The 24704-nt window shown below is 43.4% G+C and overlaps 1 protein-coding gene across 2 annotated transcripts in view; it reads left to right on the top strand.

Moving 5' to 3' along the window:
• The window catches only part of LOC310789454 (NLR family CARD domain-containing protein 3-like), a 118017-nt gene that overhangs the window by 64894 nt on the left and 28419 nt on the right, over positions 1-24704 (top strand). For both annotated transcript variants that reach the window (XM_083651097.1, XM_083651098.1), the window contains 3 exons: positions 5473-5758; positions 13034-14825; positions 14919-15092. In XM_083651097.1, the coding sequence (XP_083507223.1) occupies positions 5473-5758; positions 13034-14825; positions 14919-15092 (2252 nt within the window). The remainder of the gene's footprint in view (positions 1-5472; positions 5759-13033; positions 14826-14918; positions 15093-24704) is intronic.

The following is a 24704-nucleotide window of genomic DNA, read 5'->3' on the forward strand; positions in this document are numbered from 1 at the left end:
AGTCAAATTATCCCATTCAAATCCTTAAAATGACATCTGTTCCTCCCTCATTCCTATTTGCAGGATATATGAATATGCAAATCATTAACTCATTGGGTGCCAGCCACTTTTGGAGAACGGACGCTCCCAGTGCCAGAGTTTCAGAGCGTTTTCAGTGATTTCTCGAGGCCCACAGAATATTGTGTGATATTACTATGTAAACACTGAACACGCACAATGAACGACGAGACTCTATTGTATCAGCAGCAAAAAAAAGTTTATTGATACCGTTTTCCGTTCTTTAGTTATGAGCCGGAGAAGATAGGTTGTTTTGAGCAAAAAGACACGTTTCAAATTAGAAGCTGAGATATTCCGCCTTTTGTGAAATGCAGCATTTCAAGCACATTCACTGAGTCTGAAGCTAATATTTTCTGATGTAGTGACGTGGTGTAGTTGTGTGGTGCCCTGCGTGCCCCACCCCCCTCTCCCCTCCTCAGCTGCAAACTCCTCCCCACACTAACACACAGCCTAACACGCACCCAGTCTATTTTCGGAGCGCTCCGTTTTTGTGCGCCGGCTCCCAGCGCGACACGGAAATGCCAAACTGGACTGCAGGGAAAGGTTTGGCCCTTCGGCGTCGGGTGCTGCCTTTCTGGCGGCTAATCGTGTGGAGAAACTATGCAGACAGAGGCAGAGGGGCTCAGTTGTGGGTGCGGATTGACTGCTGTTCGCAGCCACCGTCAGCTGCAGCCAGAGCAATCTATATGGCTCTGACTGGAGCATGAGCGGTTTCTCTTTCATCACGGGGGCTTTTTCCTGCTGTTTTCCTGACTTTTCTCTAATCTGGAGAGCACTGTCGCCACCTGATGAGTCCGTAAAATAGGTTATACACCTTCAATAGCCACAATATTTGTACAGGAGATGCACGAGGCTTTGATCCACGTCCCACCGTCAAAAAACGCAATTGACGACAGCTATCGTCATTGGCACTCAATGAGTTAATCACAAAAGTTTAACTGTTGGATACAAGGTGTCTCCTACTTTATTGAAGCCTCTGGAGCACATACAAACACTGAGTTTTGAAAACACAAGCCAAGATGTAACTATACCCTGCTTGTCCTGTGTTTCTTTCTCTAGTGTCTGATCAGACAACTATTACGCCAAGTAAACAAGAGACTTGGAAAAAGAAAAAGCTACACTGCCAGAGCGTCTGGCTCGTTCGAGTCTGCAGTGTTGACAACTTCAACCTCACTTTCAGCGGCATCGCTCATGTTGCTGGTTCCTCTGGCTGACATGAACATCACTATTCACAGACGCAATTTCTCAGCGCGACCGAGTGTCCATCTCTCGTCTCTCTTATGGCAGCGTTCTCACGTTTGGTGTGTGGTTCTTCTGATACATCGATACATGATGTGGTCTGGTGGCTGGACTGTGCACTTCTTTTCCAGGTTATGTCAACGCCCCCTTAGGAGACTGTCTAGCCAATGAAGTTTCATAACATTGACAGAGAGCCAATCACAAGCTGACATTTAGGGGACCGGACGAGTGCCATTCCATACTATTGGCGGAGCCTGGAATGAGCTATCTCTATTCATTCTGACCCGTTTCTTCTCTGTCTTTATTTAATCATTGTTGTTGTGCATTAAAACTAAAGTAACAAGCTTGTTTTGATAATGTAAGGAGTAGAAAGTACAGATACTTGTGTTAAAATGTAGGGAGTAAAAGTAAAAACTTGTCAGAAAAATAAATACTCAGCAGTACAGATACCCGGAAAATCTACTTAAGTACAGTAATGAAGTATGGTACTTCGTTACTTCCCATCTCTGGACCCAGGTTCCTTCCACATGTGTCATGCACTCATGAAAGGTCAGCGGTAACGAGGTCAAAGTTGAAATAATTGGAGCGCAGCGCTCGGTGGCAAATTTGAACGCTGTGTATTTATTTTATTTTGTGACGAGCTTGTTTTGAAAATGTAAGGAGTATAAAGTACAGATATACTTGTGTTAAAATGTAGGGAGTAAAAGTAAAAACTTGTCAGAAAAATAAATACTCAGTACAGTACAGATACCCGGAAAATCTACTTAAAGTCGAACTGAACCTGTTCGTCACGTGCATAATGAGTCCGTTTCAGACTGAAAACATAGTTTGTCTAAGATGACAGCTTGAGAGGCGGGTCATAGTATCATGTCGATGATTGTATTTGACAATTCTGGGGACTGGATTGGGCTTTGGCCAATCCTGGCGTGTTACGCCTCCAAATCGAGTGGGATTCAGTGTGTTGTGGCGCTCCCCTCGGGAAGAGCCTTTTGACGGGAGGAGTGGATGTCAGCGACCCGCAGGCAGCCAGCTGCCTTCGTGTTGCCGAGTGGAGAGTGCAGCACGTCGGCCTGGAATCTCCGAGGTGCGACCCCGCCCTGACAGCCAAGCTCTCGGATGCGCACGCCATTATCGCTGCTGTAACGATACGATATCCCTGGAATGCGCGTTTTAACGAGCCAGTTACATTTCTTTGCATTCTTAGGGATTTAAGGGCTCTATTCTCCCACAGGCCATCGGCGCTATTACGGGCCTTAACCGCAAAAAAACGTGCCTTGCGCCTGTTTCGGCAAGATAGCAATAGGCTTTAGGCTGCCAAATGCGCTTTAGGCCGAATGGGCGTGGCGCAGTCCCAAAGTGGGCGTGTCGGCGCTAAATACCAGCCTAGTGATATCTTGGGACCTGGCCTACATTTAGCGCTTTGCGCTTTTGAAAAGCAGGCCTATTCTGTGCCTTCACTGCTTCTTCTCTGTCACCCTTCTCTGTCTCTCTCTCTGAGTTCCCAGCATGCATTGTGTTTCTCCATTTCGCTACTAAATAGCAAACAAATGAGCCAAAATAGATATAAAATGTAGTTCTAAATTAATGTGTAATGGTAACACAGCCTGCCATTGTCAACATTTCAATATTGGACCAAATAAAACATCGAAATGAAAACACCACCCTATGTGAAACATATATGTCCTCCTGGGCCTATATATACCCCTTATCGAGTTAACGTGATTTAGAGAAGTAACAGCGGAACGCGCTTCGGAAGCGCTTCTAATGGCATCTGCTATACTGTGATGTCCCTCCAATAACTTGGCCCTATTTCACATTTAGTTTTACAATAAAAACACATTTATGCAATGACTTGACATAATGTAGGGTATATTTATGTGCATCATCCTTCCTGCAGCAGGCGAGAGAAAATGATATCTTTCTGGACAAACTTTCACCAATCTAATAGGCTATATTTTTCTAGCTGATGCATAGAACATTATTTTCACTTTGATCTTGCTATAGTGTAGCGTATTTACATGCTTGCAGTAGGAAACTGCAGTTAGATTGGTTTGAGAAGCATCATAATATGGAATAATAGCCGATATATGGAGACAGACGGGATGAAGGGAGGTGGGAGGGGGGGGGGGATCAGAGGCTTGGGTTTCGTCTGGTTTTGCGGGACCAGTGGAATTGGAGCTAAAAAGGCAAGCGTGCCATTCGTTTATTGCACTTATCCAATGAGCATGACGGTGCATAATTTTACGCCTAAAAGGCGTGGTTGTAATGCTTTGGGCTGCATCTAGCGCCAGCACGACGATATCAAGTGCGCCTGTCCACGCCCACTGCTTTGATCTGCGCCTGCCGCTCGGCCTAGAAACTGCGCCGATGCAACGATAGGGGCCATAGTTTTTGTTTTTTGTTCATGTTTCTAACAATTGGCCAAGTTAGTAGTTAGTTTATGGGATAGGAACTCTGCCAGAAGAGAAGCACTAGGCGCCATTTTCGACTTCATTTGGAAGAGAGCATTATCCAGAAATGAAGATTTGATTGACAGCTGCATGTTGTGATATGATTGGTTGAAATGGGGTAGAAATTTGATAGTACTGGGGTGACGTCAGCAAACTGTAAATTACTGTTATCAATGAAATCTTGAAAAACGAACTTTTGATGTGAAAAAGGGTGAAAAACTAAAGAAATTAGATTGTTGTGATTTGTGTTGCATACATTATTAAATAGGTGCACTGCATACCCAGGTATTTGAACTAAAAGAAAAGAAAAGTCATTCTTGGGTTCAGCTCGACTTTAAGTACAGTAATGAAGTTTGGTACTTTGTTACTTCCCATCTCTGGACCCAGGTTCCTTCCACATGTGTCATGCACTCATGAAAGGTCAGCGGTAATGAGGTCAAATTTGAAATAATTTGAACTTGGAGCGCAGCGCTCGGTGGCAAATTTGAACGCTGTGTATTTATTTTATTTTGTGACGCTAAGTGTAGCACTGCTGCTGTACCATTGTTTTCCCATGGAGAGCAGTGCCGCCCAACGATATGCAGCAGCACTCTGCCCATAGGAAAACAACAGCACACCCGGGGGCGTTGAGCAGTTTTACAGGGGAGCATGTAGGGTTTTGTCCTTCATGTGACATTTTTGGCATTTGGACTTTCAAACATTAATCGTCCCTAATTAAAAATCCGGCTCTGCACGGTCGCACGTAAAATGGCATAGCTGTGGCCCAACAGAATGTGCTCACTCACACACAGGGATTCTTATTATATTATTACTATCATGATTATTACTTAGACTACTCTACTGTAGCACCTCTGTGGGGGAACGATATATAAGCACTGCAGTATAAACCGCAAATTAATTTTACACCACTAATTGACAGTATTATGAGCCACACAATAAAGAAGAAGAAAAAAGAAGAGAAAACTGCAAACAATAAAAAATAAAACATTTGCCATTTACCCCCCTTTTGTTGTTGTTGTTTCATAGTCATGATTCATATCTTAGCTGGTTGGCTTGCTTCCAGGATTCAAACTTTATAAGAATGTTCTGAAACAAATGAATAGGAAATTCACTTCCTGGAACCAGAGCCGTTCAAAAGTGAGGACTGCCAGTCAGATGAGGGCACTATTATCTGCAAGCTCACAGTTAAGAACTTTTATGGAAAGAAATGACAGCTCCATATTGCCCCATTGCAACATCAGCGCCCAGCAGCCTCCGCCATTTTTTTTTTTTTTAAGCGCGACAGCGCCAAAAGAACCTCGCACAGGCTCGCAGTGGTCAGCTGCGGTAGCGCTGGCCCCTATAATCAGCCTCTCTAAACAGTAACTCAACGGGAGAACACTAAACTTTGGGGATTCACATCTTTTCCGGGCGTACTGCAAATCTTGATTGAAGTGGTGTAGTGCAGGGATGTAAAACAACAACCATATTGTGGAAACTAAGCAAATTTTTTCGTTTTCTTTGTTTAGTTTTTTCAAGATAAATACCTAATGAAAAGGACCCGAGGTTCAACTCCCGTTGAGTTACTGTTTAGAGAGGCTGATTATAGGGGCCAGCGCTACCGCAGCTGACCACTGCGAGGCGCATTCTGTTTCCAAAAATGGCCGGAGTGTCATCTCTTTCCTTCCACGCTCCTTGGTTACAGGATCAATAGTATGGTCAACTAATCCTAATGTCTTCTCATCAGGGAGCAACGATGGCGACACCTGTAGAGCTGCTCTTGGGAACTTTGGATGATTTGGGAGATGACGAGTTCAAGAGGTTCAAGTGGTTCCTGCAGCAGACTGGCATCCTGGAAGACTTCCCAGCCATCCCAAAGAGCCGTCTGGAGAAGGCAGACAGGCCGGACACAGTAGATCACATGTTCCAGACCTACAGCGAATACACTCTGGAGGTGACCAAAGAGGTTCTGAGGAAGATCCTCAAGAATGATCTACTGCAACGATTATTAAAAACCAGTTCAGGACCCGAAGGTAAGTAATGGGACAATTATAAAATGGGACTTTATGCAAGCATGCATCACATAAAATGATTTGTAAGATATGACATATATGACAAAATTATTTAAAAACACTTTTTGCCAACAATGTATATAGAGTGTGAGTCCACAGTTAATCACGATTAATCGCACAATTAATTTGATCTGTTGTAAATCTACCTTAAACCGAGGTACCTTAAACCTGACATTTTCTTGTGCCAGTTAACAACACTTGAGAGCTTTGTGCAACCATACACTATTGCATGGGGAGTAGCTATTATCATTAGCTATTATCATTAGTATGGGTAAGTATTTGGCCATTGGTATTGGTATTATTGCTAGTAGTTACTGGGAATACGCAGTAACTAGTCTGTCTACTCTGTCTCTCTCAAATATATATATATATATATATATATATATATATATATATATATATATATATATATATATATATATATATATATATATATATATATATATATATTTCAATCATGAGAGACCAGTGGGTAAAGTTTAACAAGCGAGCTTTATTCACGAATGGCATGGCGGTTAGTTCTATGGCACGAAATGGCATGGCAACTAATTCTATTGCATGGCAGCATGGCAACTGATTCTTTGGCGTAATGACTCCGTGGTAAGATGCCTCTCTTCTTGTGGTGAGAGAGGAGGGCATCTGCTCAGACTAGGATAGAGAATCCCCCCCTGTAGGGAATTCTTCAGGAGTCAAGACGTTGGTGGTGGACTGGGGAGGTGGGTGGGGCGAAACGCAGCTTCAGAGGAGGGGATACGACCTGCCCAGGTACAGCGACCATGGAGGTGAAGGATCAGGGAAAGAGGATGATGACGCGCTGTCGGGGTGTCACGATACACTAATTTCACGATACGATACCATACACTATATTGGGTTCACGATAACGATACGATACGATATTTTAACAATATTCTTTTTAACAAAAGTAAATAATTTTTATGTATTTATTTATCATTTATTTAAAGGAGAACTTACCTCCAAAACACTTTTTTTCAACTTTTAACCAATATATAGACTTTGGGGGTGATGTGTGAAGAATGCTGGTCAAAATTTCCACATTTGTGACCAAACTGTTGCCATTCTGCCATTTGTATCATTTTACAGCAGCATAACTGGCATAAGCGCCCTCTAAGGGTGGAACACTGCTTTTTTTTTTGCCCGCAAATGAATGGGATATTTGACACGTCGTGACGTCACGATGAACCAAAGACTATGGGATTTCAAGATAGTTACTCCACTACTCCCCCTGTACCCTTTCGGCTCCTCACAACTCCAAGCCTATTCCCATGATGTCACAAGCATTTTCCTACCAATATGGTGCTAGTAGCTACAATACACACAGCTCATTGGACGTTTGTGTCACTTGACCAGTTAAAGGTCCCATTCCGTGCAAAAGCTGTTTTTACTTGTAAATGCATATATACTGCTGTCAGCCCTCCCTGTAATGAGTGGTCACAAGCTCTGAACTGCCACAGTTGGATTTGTCCCTATCCAGCATCCCCCTGCAGTCTCCTCCAAGCCACACCCCCAAACGCTTCGTTTGCCCAGACGGGGATTTGGGACGTCACGAGCTTCCTCACGCATACTGCGCGGGTCTCTCTCACACAAGCTACCTGCACCATTTTTTCTATATCCACAAAATTAACACTTCTAGCTGGAGCGACGCCAACTGTACGTGATCCAGCAACTGCAGAGGTGCATTCGGTAAGTCTAGGCATTTCGAGATGTCCTCTTTAGCGTAGTAACCGTTAAGTTAACGATAACTCGCAACCTAGCGTGCTGGTCCACAGACGCTAATCTGATTGGCCGCTGGGAGCCTGGGGCGGGCTCTCCCTCAGCGGCCAATGGGAACTGTTAGTTCTGAATATATTATAGAAACAGACCGTTCTTGGGAAGCGACGAGATGAGGAAGTGAGAACTCCGTCACAACAAACGGGGTTGCTATATTTTCGACAAATTAATCCAGAATCATGTTTTATGGACCAGAGACACACGTTTTTAAGAGGTTACAGCTGCACGAATTGGGACCTTTAACACTAGAACCGCCACTGTGGTCAGTGGGACCGTTTTGATATTTTCAATGCATGTAACTCTATTTCAATAAAAGATATGACCCTGCCTGTCCATGACTTTTCCTAAATATGTGTTTTTTACTATCTATCTATAATCTACGTTTTAAAGTTGTGTCATGAAAGGCAAGAGAGTAATAATAATTTAATCCTTGGAGCGCCATCGCGGTCACAGAGACCAGTGCAGTTTGTGAATGGAGAGTGTATAGCGCAGCCAGTGCACTTAGCAGCAGCATCATATCTCTCTCCCACTTTCCCCATGCAGATCCCTCTCTCTCTCTCTCTCTCTCTCTCTCACTCACTCTGCTGCTTGTAGGGAGCCGATCTCTCTCTCTCTCTCTCTCTCTCCCCCTCTGCCTGCTTGCTCTCTGTGCTCAGAGCAGAGAGAGCACAGTCTGACATTTCCGCAAAAAAAATCTCATCACAGTTTAGCGCACATGTAAAATATAACGCTATACTACGACGTGACAACGTGACAACGCTGCTCTAAACACATCGGCTACTAAAATATATTTCCCTGCATCTCATACTGAGAGATTAGATCGGTATTGAGTTTGGACAGACTGAATCCTCCTGGTCCCATGCAGGAGCCTGTTTCGCCAGCCAGGGTCTGGGAGGAGGGAGGCGGAGAACGCAGCCTGCAACTGCGCTGAGAGGAAAACTTTTGCACAACTTTTAACAAGAATCACGAAAAGCCCCCAAACTAAAATTAAAAAGGGACTTTGTGGCAAGTTGGACGAGGGAATGACGTGGAGAAATCTTGCATTGTGTTACCCCAGAGCGGGGGGTTTGTCCTATTGTGCGGTGTGCTGCGGTAAACGAGCCTCGTGTCACTATGCTCTTATTGATAGATAGACGCCACACACACACATGGAGAAAAATAATTAAATTTCTAGTTTGCCACTGAATTACCAAATTGATATAACTTTCAACCATTTTGAGCAACGCTGTTTCCATACAGGCTACCAGCGTTGGCTAGTTGTTGATATTTGTAAAGATATTGCTCCTCTCAAATAAGTTATTTTCGAGGCGGTGGGCAAACTGTAATGGCATCGATTTCCGAAAAAAAATCTTGACTTGAACACAGCCAAAGAGTTTAGTATAGACTAGTGTTGTCACGGTACCAATAATTCAGTAGTCGGTACCGGTACTAGTGAATTTCCACGGTACTCGGTACCAATTTCGGTACCACGGTAAAAAAAACAGACTGATATTTCTTGAACATATTCTCCTTTATTAAAGTATGCAACCATTTCCAATGAACAAATGGCATGTAGCCTTCAACTTTAAAACAAAACAATGTGCTTCTGCTTACTTCTTCTTACATTCAACTCTGTATGGCAGTGAGTACAGACAGTGGCATGTAGCCCTCAAGTATTTAATTTTATTATTATATTAACTCATTGAGTGCCAGCCACTTTTGGAGAACGGATGCTCCCAGTGCCAGAGTTTCAGAGCGTTTTCAGTGATTTCTCGAGGCCCACAGAATATTGTGTGATATTACTATGTAAACACTGAACACGCACAAAGAACGATGAGACTCTATTCTATCATCTGCAAAAAAAAGTTTATTGATCCCATTTTCCGTTCTTTAGTTATGAGCCGGAGAAGATAGGCTGTTTTGAGCAAAAAGACACTTTTCAAATTAGAAGCTGAGTTATTCCGCCTTTTGTGAAATGCAGCATTTCAAGCACATTCACTGAGTCATCTGGTGGGCATCGGATATTCTGGCTTGCGTTTGTCAATCCTGTCCTGCTGCCTGGGTCTGTCTGGGTGTTGCGCGCTGCTCTGCGTGCCCCCCCCCCCCCCCCCCCCCCGCCCCCGCCCCGCCCCGCCCCGCCTCGCCTCGCCTCGCCTCGCCTCAACTGCACACTCCTCCTCCTGTCTGTGGTGGCTCTCTGCTGAGTTTGCTGTGCGCACAGTGAAGGGACATCGACATCCTGCTTTTTTACAGCGTTCCGCGTGTGTTTGTCACCGGCAACGATGCTTCCAGTTGAGAATAATAACAACTCCACGGTGTAGATGTGCGGATGTGCTGTCCGGCTCAATTGTGGGAGCAGATTGGCTGCTGCAGGCACAGCTGCAGTAACGTGCTTCAGCATATCGATGCATACGGATGCGATGCGATTTCCGTTTCCATAACGACTTCTTCTATGTTTTTTCCTTGCCTTTCTGTTATGTGGAGAGCACTGTCGCCACCTAAGGGTTCTGTAAAATAGGTTAGACACATCCAATAGCTATAATATTTGTACATCAGAGGCAGAAGGCTTTGATCGACGCCCCACCGTCAAAAAACGCAATTGACGAACATGTCCGTCCTTGGCACTCTACGTTACTATTTGAAATGACGAACATGTCCGTCCTTGGCACTCAATGAGTTAAATATTATAATTTAATTTATTTCACAGAATTGCTGGAACCCTTTTTTTTCAATGGTGTATATTGGTATTTGATCGATGCATAGGAATTCTGCCAATGCCCTATCACACTTTCTTGCTTCATGTGAGTTCTTGTCATATTTCCTCTGCTTTTCAAAAACATCAGGAATTGTCTGCTGGGTGGTCTTTTGGGCTCCGCGACTTGTGCCTTCCTCTTCATCTTCATCTCTCGCATACTGTTAAATGGAAAGTAACGTCAGTGAGATTTACTAAAATAAAGAGATGATAAAGACAACTGCACATACACACATGTAGAGTGCAAGCAATTTTATGTAGCTAGTTTTAATTCACGGACATGTTTCACCCGAAAGAAGCTTGTATTTATTTTGATGCCATGTTGAACTATGGCTAAGTTCGGCTATTAGCCGTGTCCCATAATGTTTCCATTACAAACATTGCATTGCACACGTGTTACACTATGCTAGCTAACGCTGTACCAGGTATTAGCCGGGTCCCATAATGATTCCATTACAAAACACGTTAACGTTATTACGTTAACGTTAGCGCAAACGTTTTTTGGTTACACAATGCATTGCCAGCTATCTCAAAAACGAATGTGACAGGATAAGGTCTGTTTGATATGTTGTTAAACGTGTTATTTTACACCGTTTGAAAGAATTAACCCACCTTGAATTATTTGAACAGGTCTGGGTGCCTGTCTTTCAGCTGCTTGGCGAGATTGGATGTGTTACCCTGTTTGGTTTGGAACTCCCTTTCACACTTTTTGCAGATGGGACTTTGGGGACTGATATTTCCAAATGCGACTCTTTGCATTCTTCTTCTCAACAAGTTGAGTTGTTGGAATAGGACAGGAGCAGCCGCTCCTGCTGTAGCTGTTAGCCATTATCTTCCCTGCCTGTGCGCACTGCTCGTGTCAACAAGCTGTGAATGACTGTTCGCGATTACGTGTGGACGTTCGGGGACCCTGTAGTCCCGGAAGTGCGCGGGGCTGTATGCGCAGTATGTATGTATGTTGATCAGGCAGACAGGCTAACGTTAGCTGGCGGCTGGGTCCATGAAGCCAAGCCATGGTGGCAAACTAAATAGTAAATTCGGTACCCTCGGTACCATGAAAAACAGGTACCGTTCAGTACCGTAGCAATGTAGTACCGTCCAAGTACCGAAGTACCGAGTACCGTGACAACACTAGTATAGACAAGAGCATATGTCATTTCTTGTTTTTTTCCATAGGTATTTTCAAATCACTGTTCTGATACATATCTAGGGGGTAAGTCCTCCTTTAACCATGTGAGTCCCATTGAAATCGAAACCTCTTTTCAAGGGAGCCCTGGGAAAATACTGGAAAAATAGTCTTTCATTTGAAATACACAAAATACAAAACAAATGCTGTTTTTGGAAGTTGTTATTATAATAACTATAAAACAACATGGAAGATAATGCTTCTCTTGCAATAGAATGTGTCACACTGTCACAAACTAAATGTTTGTTGCATGGTGAAAGAAAAATAAAGTAATCTATTTCTTAAATAACTCATGCTCAATGGTCCCTAAACTTATGTACCCCTTGAGCTGTTTTGCCATCCCAGTAGTAGTCTACCCCCTCACTCGTGCGTGTTGATTCTGCTAAATTTGTTCTATTATTATTCAGGAGCAAAAAAAATAAAAAATAAAAAATTACGATATAATTTTTTTCTGATGATACGCATATCGTGACGTTTCAATATCGCGATATATCGTGCGACGAAATATCGTGACACCCCTACGCGCTGAGCATGGCTATATGTACTGCCACCTCATAGCCTCCGCAGTGACGTCATATTGGCATGCTGACAGGGGCTGATTGGCTATTGAGGATGGGGTGATGAGTCACACGTCATAACGGACGTCACACTAGGATTACACTTGACTAAGGCTGGGAGCTGATGCCTATTGTGATGTGAGGTAACATGACTGGTCTTCATCTTGAAACTAGGTCGAGACCAACATATATATATATATTACAATCATCTGTCTCTCTCTCTCTGCCCTCATATATATAGACAGTGGCAGAGAGAGAGAGACAGGCAGAGAGAGAGAGACAGGGGGAGATAGAGAGAGGGGGGAGAGAGCTGAGACAGCTGCTCTTACCCATACTTATGATAATAGCTAATGATAATACTACCCATGCAACAGTGCATATTTGAACAAAGCTCTCAAGTGTTGTTAACTGGCACAAGAAAATACCAGATTTAAGGTACCTCTGTTTACGGAAGATTTAGAACCGATTTAAAAAAAGAGTGTGATTAATTTGCGATTAATCGTGATTAACTATGGAGAATCATAATTAATTAATAGCGATTAAATATTTTAATCGATTGACAGCCCTAAATGAAATGTATATAGAGTGTGAGTCTGCTTTCATTAGCCTATGTCCAGACAATAGATTTGTGAAGAGCGGCAGGCTGCCATTTTAGTATAGAAAGTATCTGGTTGTTCAACACAAAAGTTGCCAACACAAACAATAAAGCATAGTTTGTGGGAATTATCAGCACAGTGGAAAAGTGTCTTTAGAGAATCTGATTGGTTGCATGATACTCCCTGTTGCATGACCCTACCCCTAACTCCCTGTTGAGTAATAATAACTGACTGTACAACAGCTTATACCTTAAACTCCATTAAACGCCAGGATGAGCTGACTAAATAAATTCAGTTTAGAATATGGACATTTAACAGGAAATCTTAGCATTACTCATAATTACTATACCATTCTCTCATTGTTGTCTGTTCATTCAGAGATGCTTGCCGAGTGCCAGAGTAAACACAAATCCAACTTGAAGAAGAAGTTTCAGCGTTTGTTTGAGGGAATCACAAACTCAGAAAAGTTGGTACTTCTGAATGAGATCTTCACAGAGCTCTTCCTCACAGAGGAAGAGACTGGAGAGGCTGACAATAAACATGAAGTCAGACAGATTGAAACGGCATCCAGTAAACCACTGAGCCCAGAAAACACAATCAAAAGTGAAGACATCTTTAAACCCTTACCTGGAAGAGATAAACCAACCAGAACAGTGCTGACAAAAGGAGTGGCTGGCATTGGGAAAACAGTCTTAACACAGAAGCTCACTCTGGACTGGGCTGAAGACAAAGCCAACCAGGATATGCAATTCATATTTCCAATCACTTTCCGAGAGTTGAATCGGCTGAAAGATAAACAGTTCAGCTTGGTGAAACTTCTTCACCACTTCTTTCCTGAGACCAAAAAAGCAGGAATCTGCAGGTTTGACAAATTCCCAGTTATGTTCATCTTTGATGGTCTGGATGAGTGTCGACTTCCTTTAGACTTCAAGAACAACGAGTTCCTGGATGATGTTACAGTGTCGACCTCAGTGGAGGTGTTGCTGACAAACCTCATCGAGGGGAATCTGCTTCCGCTTGCTCACATCTGGATAACCACACGACCTGCAGCAGCCAGTCAGATCCCTTCTGAGTACGTTGACATGGTAACAGAGGTGAGAGGCTTCAATGACCAACAGAAAGAAGACTACTTCAGGAAGAGATTCAGAGATGAGGAGCAGGCCAGCATAATTGTCTCCCACATCAAGAATTCACGAACCCTCCACAACATGTGCCACATCCCAGTGTTCTGCTGGATCACTGCTAAAGTTCTGAAGCATCTGTTGAACACTCGTGACACAGAAAACCTGCCCAAGACCCTGACTGCGATGTACATCCACTTCCTGGTGGTTCAGTCCAAATTGCAGAACGTCAAGTATCATGGGAAAACTGAAACAGATCCGCACTGGACACAGAGCAGCGACATGATTCTCTCTCTGGGAAAACTGGCTTTTGAGAAGCTGGAGGAAGGCCACCTGATCTTCTATGAAGAAGACCTGAAACAGAGTGGTATTGATATCAAAGCAGCCTCAGTTTACTCAGGAGTGTTCACACAAATCTTTAAAAAAGAGGAGTGTGGGATGTACCAGGACCAGGTCTTCTGCTTTGTCCATCTGAGCATTCAAGAGTTTCTGGCTGCTGTTCATGTCATGGTCTCATTCATCAACACTGGTGTCAATCCACTGTCAGAAGCCTCCAGGTTGTCTAGGCTATTCAGAGACAGATCAGCAGTAAAATATCTCTACCAGAGTGCTGTGGACAAGGCCTTACTGAGTCCAAATGGACATCTGGACTTGTTCCTCCGCTTCCTCCTGGGCCTTTCATTGGAGACCAATCAGGCTCTCCTACGAGGCCTGCTGCCACAGACAAGAAGTAGCTCACAGACCAATCAGGAAACAGTCCAGTACATCAAGAAGAAGATCAAGAAGAATCCCTCTGCAGAGACAAACATCAATCTGTTCCACTGTTTGAATGAGCTGAATGACCGTTCTCTAGTGGAGGAGATCCAACAGTACCTGAGATCAGGAAATCTCTCCACAGTCAAAATCTCCCCTGCTCAGTGGTCGGCTCTGGTCTTCATCTTACTGTCATCAGAAGAAGAGCTGGACGAGTTTGACCTGAAGAAATACTCTGCTTCAGACAAGGCTCTTCTGAGGCTGCTGCCAGTGGTCAAAGCCTCCAATAAAGCTCTGTAGGTTAATAACTGGGTAGATCAAATATATTAAATAAAATATATATACATTTTCAAATGTGTTGTATATCTCTCTCACCAATTCTTCTTCAGGCTGAGTGGCTGTCAGCTGTCAGAGAGAAGCTGTGAAGCTCTGGCCTCAGTGCTCAGCTCCCAGTCCTCCAGTCTGAGAGAGCTGGACCTGAGTGACAACATCCTGAAAGATGCAGGTGTGAAGCTGATCTCTGCTGGACTGGAGAGTCCACACTGCAGACTGGAGACTCTCAGGTGAGTATTCCTCTTCGTGTTCAACAGACGACCATTTAAATCCTGCTTTACATACACGTTACTATCAGCAATTATCACACGGCTTTGTTGAATGCTTGATTCTGATTGGTCGATCACAGCATTCTACAGTCTGTTATTTCTGTATATCAGACCATTGCTGTGTATAACAGACAGTTCTGATCACAGACTCCAGAGGCTGTGGGTCATATCAATCTGCAGAAAGAAGTCCAGTAAATGCTGTTGCTTTAATAATCAAATTAACAATCGGAGTGCCTCTCCTAGATGCATTTTGATTTCTTTAGTAAGTAACCGTGTAATAAGCTGGATGATGTACAGCTCACATAAACACATATCATGTAGAGGATTATCTCTGTTCATGTAATTTTAAAACCAATTGTGAATCCAATATTTACCAAGACTTCCTAGTCTATGTGAATTACTTTCCATGAGGACATGTCATTGTTTCCTCTCCTTGGATTCATATTCAGATTCAGATAACTTTATTTATCTCAGAAGGACAATTCATTTTCACAGCCTACCCAACACCTTAAAAGCTCACAGGCGAGGAACAAATACTCCTGACAGACATGACAAGACATAACATAACAGCATGACATAACAAACTAGTACGAATGCAACGCGGACTTATGCCTCCGCCATTAGTTCATTCTTGAGTCCAAATCGCCATTTGAGGCAAATTGGAAGAAATTCCGTCAAGGCGCTCCTGAGATGTTGCATTACAGAGCTTGGAAATTGGGTGTGTGAGGTCACAGTGACCTTGAACTTTGACTACCAAAATGTAATCAGTTCATCCTTGAGTCCAAGTGGACGTTCTGAGGCAAATTCGAAGAAACTCCATCAAGGCATTCCTGAGATATTGCGTTAACAAGCTTGAAAATGGCATTCGAGAGGTCACAGTGACCTTGACCTTTGATCACCAAAATGTAATCCGTTCATCCTTGCGCCCAAGTCGACGTTTGAGCCAAATTGGCAGAAATTCCATCAAGCCGTTCTTGAGATATCGCTTTAACGAACTTGGGAATGGCAATAATATGTATTTATAAATCGTGAATCTATCATTTACAAAGTATGAGAATAAAATCATTAAACACATTAGAGATTAGGTTATTAATCAGGAATAAAATGTTTATAACTGTGTTACTAATGCTTAGTGATGTATGAATAATGCTTTATAAATGATGAATCCATGATGAATGATGTATTTACTAATGGTTTATTAATGCTTTATAGTGTATAGTTATTATAAAGTGTTACCACGATGGGTGCTGCTCAGTGATTTTCTTTTTTTGTTTCTGACATTGTCTGACATGAATAGATAAAAAAAAAAAAAAATTGTCCCTGGGCTGCAAACTCATTTAAACTGTGGAGATCAAAGTGATTTCTGTGGAGAGTAATGTTAGCGTTACTGGCAGGCTCTGTTCCCCCGAGACGCTGTTTCTAAAGCCTGGATTATGCTTGACGCTTTGGCCGGCCGCACGGAAATGAGAGACCCAGAATCCGACGAGGAAACGTGTGGAGCTTTTATACTCTGTGTGGGTTTCTGCAGGCGGAATTGAGCGCGAGTCTTGAAAACTCCACTTTGTCCGCCCAGCGCGTCCGCGTCCGCGTCCGCGTCCGCGTCCGCGTAGTTACAAAATTTGGCGTGCGCACGGCCGCTCGAAAACCGTCCGCACGGAGCCTTGCGGAGGGGCGTGTCTGCTGATTTGACGTCACTTTTCCGCGCGGACACTCGCGTTCCTCGCTGATGCGGAAAGCATAATGAGCCCTTAACTCGGCGTGAGAGCGCGCTCGAGGTCGCTGCTGGAGGAGCCGGCTGGAGGTATGTGCACATGGCCGTGTGCTCCAGACGGCGGGAGGCTTTGCGGAGCTGCGCACTGCGGAAAAAGTGCATCAAACTCAGATTGATAATCCTCTAACATCATTTGAGCTTATTCAGGTAATATATTACTATTGTAACGACAGATATTACAAATGTGACGTCTATAATGAAGACGTGCCAACTTTGATGACATGGTGTCCAGTATTTTAAGAGCAGAGGGTTTTTTCATTTCCTGAAAAGTTGCTGTTTTGGAGATGAGTGGTTTTCATCGGACAGCGACGATATGTAATGTTACACAAACACGATATGTAATGTTACACAAACACGCAAAGTTCAAATGAAGCAAATATTGAATTAGTAGATGGTAGTGATGCGCGGGTCAGGGTTTTTTAAGGCCCGCCCCAACCCAACCCGTCATTGGAGCCAGCCCGCCCCGCCCAGCCCGTTAAAATATCTGAAAATTCCGAACCCAGCCCAACCCAGCAGCCCACAACGGCCAATTTAATGTAATATGTCTCCGGACTCAGGAGGAGCACAGCAGAGCTTCCAAGGTGTGCAAAGTAGCTAATAACTCTGTATCTCTCCCCCCTCTCTCTCACACACACACAGACACTCACATGCTGCCGTGCGCGACAACAGTTGTAGCCTAGGTCTGCTCTGGATGAGTTGCGCTGCTGCTTTCATGTCGGTCTTTCTTGAATTAATCCATGGTCTTCAGATAGCGATTCCCCAAAGTGCGGATAGCGTGACCGCAGTGTTTCAAATGGAGGTAGCAGGTATAGAGGTAGGCACTAGGCAGGCTACAGAAACAGTTCTTATTCTTCCCCATTTATTGTAATTACCTCATGCGCTCTCAATTGGCCATGTTGCAGTAGTAGGCTACTAAACGTAGTAGTGCAGCAGGTGCGCACACGGCTTGCAGATACGGCTAGACTCGCTGTCTGATTTCTTTTAATTACCTCATGCGCTCTCAATTGTTTACAGCCTACTCACATTGCAGTAAAGTTGACAAATAGATCACAGTCGAGTCCACAACAGAAAATCTGCGGTGGCATTATATGGACACTTCAAATAATAATTACAGCGAATAATCCTTCCAAAATGTTTGTTTTGAGAGCACATAGGCTACCTCATTGAAGCATTTCTTTACTCCATGTAGGCTATAGAGAGTGCAGCAGGAGTCTGTCTGATTGTGTGTGAGAGAGAGTTCACGTCTTTAAGGTTAATTACTCTGCGTGTTTCACTGCTCTAAATTATTTAATAATGTTGCTTTGTCACGTTCTGAGCCTGCCCCGCCCGCACCCGCGATATTTTCATAATTTGCCAACCCAGCCCGCCTGCGGGGCGGCCCAGCCCGCGGGACCCGGCGGGTTCTGGGTGACCCGCGCATCACTAGTAGATGGGGTTCCTCCATATTTTGTGTAAAGCCAGAGAGTATGGAATACACAGGGAGAAGAGACCCACATGTATGATAAGAACATTTCAGCAAGTATGAAGTTGATTAAAAAAATCCTGCTTTAATTTGTGCTGTCCAGCCCTCCCACAGCTCATCAAATATGGCATTCACAAAAAAAACGTATTTGCAAGACATTGTTGAGTGACACTCTCTCCCTCTTTCCCTCTCTCTCTCCCACACACACACACGCACACGCACACACGCACACGCACACGCACACAGTACTCTCTCTCTGACACACACACACACACACACACACACACATGAGTAGGGTTGGGTACCGTTCACATTTGAATCGATACCGGTACGGTACCGGTACCTGGAATTCGGTACGGTATCAAAAACGGTACCTTTTTCGATACTTTTTTGAGTTAAAAAAAAAAAAAAAAAAAAAAAAAAAAAAAAATTGCAACAACAAAAATGTACAGTTGTAAAACAAATAAGTCCAAACTTCTCAATTTCAACATTGTTCTTTATTTAGATTTTTGTTTGTTTAGCAGCAGCACCCAACAAAATAAAACCCCTCCCTCCCTCTTCCCTCCCAAACCAAGAGTTTACTTGTTGCAGCAAGGTAGTGACCGTGAGGTAATGGTCTTGTGCCACACTGCTCCATCCATCAGCGGTCACTGCAATATGGTCAACTGCCCTGAGTTCCTCCTTCACATTCTTCTTCTCAACACGATACCAAGCTTGGATAAGTGTGTTTGTGAGAAGGTCTCTGGAGGGAGGGGAGTATTTTGGGTTCAGGGTCCCTGTCATCTCCCTATATATAGACAATAAAAATAACTATTGTTATTAACTTAGCTTACTCTATGAATATCACACACACACGCACACATTATCACCCATTTATACATAAATAAATAATTTACCTGAACCATGGAGACTCCACCGTTGCGAAGGGCAACATGCCTTTTACAATGAAGGCAGTCACTGCCCTGTGGCACTCATTTACTTTCTGCCGGGGGTAAAGCTGCTTTCTTCGCCAGGGTGAAGGGTGTCTCCTGTGCGGCTCTCACACGGTGGCCTAGCAAAGAAAGCAAGAGTGTAACGTTGAACGTCTCACGGTGACACGAACTGAGGATAATAATAACGTTAGCAACGCTAGTTACGCTACTAAACATGCTAAGCTATAAGCTACAACTATCCCGCTAACGTTAGCTAATTAAATGACGTTACCTGATGTTGAAGAAGTCGACGCCTCACTTGCGACACTTGAAGTTTCGTCGTCGTCGTTGTCCGTTTCAGCTAACGAAGCAGAGGAGCTGCTGGCTGTAGGTGCTTTGCTGCTGGTGGATGCAGCGTCCACCCTCAGGCTATCGAACACTTTACAGTCTTCCGCATTTAAAAAGATTTTATGCTTGACCAAGTGTTTCCTCAAGTTAGAGGTGTTCCCCTGGCCAGCTTTGCACTTCGCATCGCAAATGTTACAGCGGGCGTTGTCTGAGTCTATCTTTGTGAAGTGGACCGCAAGCGAGAGGCCATCTTCTTCTCTTCTGCTTGTTTTGGCAGTGACGTGCTGACGTAACCCACCCTCGTGTGTGTTGCCTTCAAGTTTGCGTCGGAATTTCTATCTCGCTCGCTGTCTTTGTATCACTGAGATGCGTTCAAGTACCGACATTTTTTAATTATAATAGAACAAAAAAAAAAGTACCGAAATGAGGTACCGTTTCATGTCATGTGAACTGATACTCGGTAGTACCGCCCACTTTCGGTCGGTGCCTGTAAAAGTACCGAGTTCGGTACCCATCCCTACACATGAGATAACACTGCCAGTCATGTTTCAGGTCTAAACACAAATGTATGAGAGTAGTTCTGAACGTAAACTTACTTTGATGTCACATCAGTGATATATTGAATATATTGAGATCCTGCGTCCACTCCGTTCTTGTGAGCATGACTGCTCACTACAGTGTGGCAGACTGTTGTAAAAAGCTTCTCCATCCGCTAAGTGGTTTCTACTTTAGCCGTGCGTGACAACCGCATGTTTTTGATCATTGTCAGTCCCTCCAAAACATACAACTGTTGCTGTTTTCCACCTATGAGTTTTGTTGCTTCCACACATGTATCTCAGTCAAAATAAAAGCTCTCTGCAGAGCCATGTAATTGTGACCTCATGACATTTTTAAGGACATTTCATATTATTTTGAAGGCCAAGATTTATCATCAGTGGGCCGTCGCTACTAAATGTATTTTATTAAACCGGACGGACAAACCCTGTCTCACACACACACACACACACACACACACACACACACACACACACACACACACACACACACACACACACACACACACACACACACACACACACACACCTCGCTGTCACTCACCACGATCGCAGATTTAACTCCAAAACAGTAGCATTGTGGATGTGAGTGGATCTACATTTACTAGTTTAATATTATCAATTGCCTGGCCTCCCAGGATACCTCGTAATGTTGCATTTACCCCCATGCATATCGTTTGACCATTTTTTCAACTTATAAATGTATAAAACCAGAGGAAACTCGCGTTTTCTAGTGCTTCTCTATGGAGCTCTAAGCTGAGAATGTCCGAGTGTATTGTGAGCTGCACGCGCTGTGATTGGCTCGTCTGCGTTCGGGGCGTGGCTTAGCGATAGGTCAATTGATCCCAAGTGAACCGCCCCATCTGCAAAGCCTTAGGGGAGTAACCCCACCCATCTAGTGTTTAGGGATAAATAATTATTACACCTTTGACTAGGGGTATCACGATACATTCAGTTCACGATACGATACGATACACGATATTGGGTTCACGATAACGATACGATACAATATTTTAACAATATTTTTTTGCAATCGATTTGTAACTTGAGGGGGCATCCTCCACGCTAATTTGAGTGATTTCACCATTTTCATCCTCCGTGTCTGTAACGTCCCTCGTCTGTTCAAACAAAGCAATGAAAAGGAGAGCGAGCATGCAATCAGATGCAGATCAGTGCCACCATGTTCAGCTTCTTTTTCTCACGATATGAGATTTAAAGGCACTGTGTGTGATTTTTTTTGTCCACTAGATGTCGCCATTTCAAACCATAACAAAACTTGTTTACCCAAACAATCTCGATCCCACCCATGATCCCACCCACCAGCGCACAGCACTCCCTGGTTCCCCCACCTCCCTCCCTCCCTCCCTCCCTCCCAAGCAACGGAGATATTAACAACTATTTTGTGCATAGCCTACCTACTGCAGACGTAAGTACATAAAACAAGCACGAATGCATCTCGGCTATGTATTTGGCTTGAGTAATGACAAATTTCACATGATAGTCATAAACCTTTAGGATATTGACAATAGTCCGCTTGGTAAGACTTATTTGTATAATCTGCTAACCGATCAAAATCCATGTAATGGTTACATGGATTTTGAAAAGGTTACATTGTAACCTAACCTTTTGCATAGCCTGCCCTATTGCTAAGTACAGTTAGGCAAAACGTTGTCTAAAACCAGGTTGACATAGCTAAATTAGGATGATTTCAATTCAATGTTGGGGACATCGCTAGCTAACCACAGCTGTCTGTCAACAGTGAGTAGCTTAGCCTGTGTTTTTGTTCGTCTGCTAATACCAAGACATGGCCAAAATGTATTCATAGTGCAACGCTAGTATTTTCTCATTGTTAGAGTTGTTCAAACTAATTTCAAACGCTTGAATCACTGCTGTATTTTATAGGCAGGCAAACCAAGCTGTATGCCTGAAGCCCAGGCTAGCACCAGTGGGACAAAGAGGAGACAGGGTCGCAGAGAGGAAGGTCGGCTGTAGGACGATAGCAGATCTTGTCGACATCCTGAAGAACCGCATAGCTGATGGAACTGGTCACGTCATCCTGGTGTAGCCCATATTTTAGTTTTGCAAATAAAGTATTTTTTCTGATAAACGAAGTTGTGAAATCAATGTAGGCTACTGAGAAACATCACATACACTGTCTATTATATAAAGTAGGCTATATATACACAGAAACACAAATACTGGTAGGCACTAGGCTACTGTAGCTAGACACACTCAGCTTTAGGCAAATATAATGTTACAATGGAGAATAGTGGCCAAGAGACATGGATGAAGTCATATCAACTTTATTGGTGTACAGAAGATTGCAGACAGCAAACATCTAAACATCAAAGATGATAGAACATGTATTATACAGGTTTGCTATAAAAGCACAATTTCTCCATCTCAAATATCATAATGGTGGGTCCACTTGTTTTCTATCTTGTCATCTTCTGGATGACTGGATGACTGGGGGTTCCTTTGCCTTTCCGACATGCTGCCACTCCGAACGTTAACTTCCATCATTCGGACTGGCGGTCGTTCACCTTAGAAGCCGCAATGCCGACCTTAGGTTTAGGCGTGGGGGTGGGAGAGGTTAGGTTTTGGGTTAGGGTCTGGGGGAGGTTAGGTTTAGGCATAGGGGGAGGTTAGGTTTGGCGTGGGGGTTGGGAGAGGTTAGTGAAAAACGGGGAATATAGACCCCCTTTCGGAGTGCCGATATTTCGGAGTGGCAGAACGTCGGAGTGGCAGCATGTAACCGGATGACTGGCACCTTGAAAATCAGACAAATGGAAACGTGTTTAGTATTAATTTGAATCATCTATTTTGTAGCTGGTAGATATCAAGGCAGGGTTCCTCCACATTGTCATGAATTAGATACTTTTACCAAACCTTGATTTGTTTGGACGGTGTTACAGCTATTTTCTAATGTAACGTTGCAGTGAGATAGAATAGAACAACAAACTGCTAACATTAGCGAAGCTAGCTTTTCTCCATGCCCTTTCTAAGTGTTTACACATTACTATACCGTTCTGCGTCATAGTGACAGCAACTGGACGTAATTATAAACAGAAAATGCATGCGAAAATTGTAATGGGAACAAGTAACGTTATGTCATTCATGTCAACTTGTCACCAGAATGTCTGTGTATAAGTTATACACGAACGACAAGCTAATCAAATCCTGCAGCAGGCTACAATAGCAGTGTAAAGTCATTTGAATAGCCGTGAAAAGCAACAGTTAGCCAAGTGATTACAACATTCACAGAACAAATTCACAATATCGATAACAACTTGTACATTTCGCTATCATGCGTAACGTTACTGAAATGGGACATGCAAACGCGATAACGTTACTTACCACTGTGTACAGGAGAACACGCCAGCTCCGAGTCACTTTGCAGGCCAGATATAGCTGCTCGTAGGGCTCTCCATCAAGTCAAAGCCAGACCGGCAAGGTTGACTCTGGTCTGAGATATTTCTTTTCGGCGGCGATTTGGCTAAAGTATGAAACCGCACAAGGTGGATCAGGGAATGTAAAAGTCAGGAATGCCCGCATCAGGGTTCCGCCATCTTGGTCTACAAAATTCTGTTTTGGGCTGTGGGCTGGGAGGGGCTCACTAGGTCGGCTTCTCGGGGGAGGGGTTTCTATGTAAACAGATTCGGGATGTTAGAGGGGAAGGACAGAGGGCCATCACAACACAGGGAGGGGGCGTGGCTTAGTTGTAAACACAGAAATAAATCACTATACCTCCTCTATATATACAAGGTATTGGTTTGGGGATATTTAATAGTGCAGAATCTTACACACAGTGCCTTTAATCTCAACGATACATATTGTCATGTTTTGATATCGCGATATACTGTGGGACGATATATTGTGACATCCCTACCTTTGACACTTATTTTTTAAAACCTATAAAAATACACAAAAATGTCAATTTCACCCACTTCCCGAGGTCGTAGAGACTCATGGACGGTTTCGTTGTAAAGCCCATGCTCACTTCTTGGATAAGCGATGACAATTTCAGAAAGATCAGAGCGTCGGTTCCAGAGTTATTCAAGAAAATCTGGCAGGCTTAATTTGCATTTTCTCCCCATCATGCAATTCTGACCCTCTTAGAGACACAAAACCCTGAGTGAAACACATCTCTCAGAGTCACCCCCCTGGCCGTTTGGGCATTCAGACATCTGCCTCCATTGGTCAAGGCCAGCCCAAACCTCCTATCTCATTTATTACATGCTTTATAAGGCATAGATAGTCCTCACTTTAGATGAGCTCACATGAAATACTTAACTAATGACTAGTAACTACCTTAATTAATCATGAGTTTGAGTATCAATAAGTGTTTATAAACCATCTATTAACACTCACTAACCATGTCCAAATCATATGCATAAATGTACACATAAATGTACATACGTTGTTTAATCATTTACTTACACGTTCTAAATGATCTTATGAACCATTAACAACTCCTAAGTAAATGGTTTGTAATTGATACAATACGTATTTATAAATGTGCATCTA

The sequence above is a fragment of the Poromitra crassiceps genome, assembly GCF_964638095.1.
Source record: "Poromitra crassiceps genome assembly, chromosome: 14".
Lineage (NCBI taxonomy): Eukaryota > Metazoa > Chordata > Actinopteri > Beryciformes > Melamphaidae > Poromitra > Poromitra crassiceps.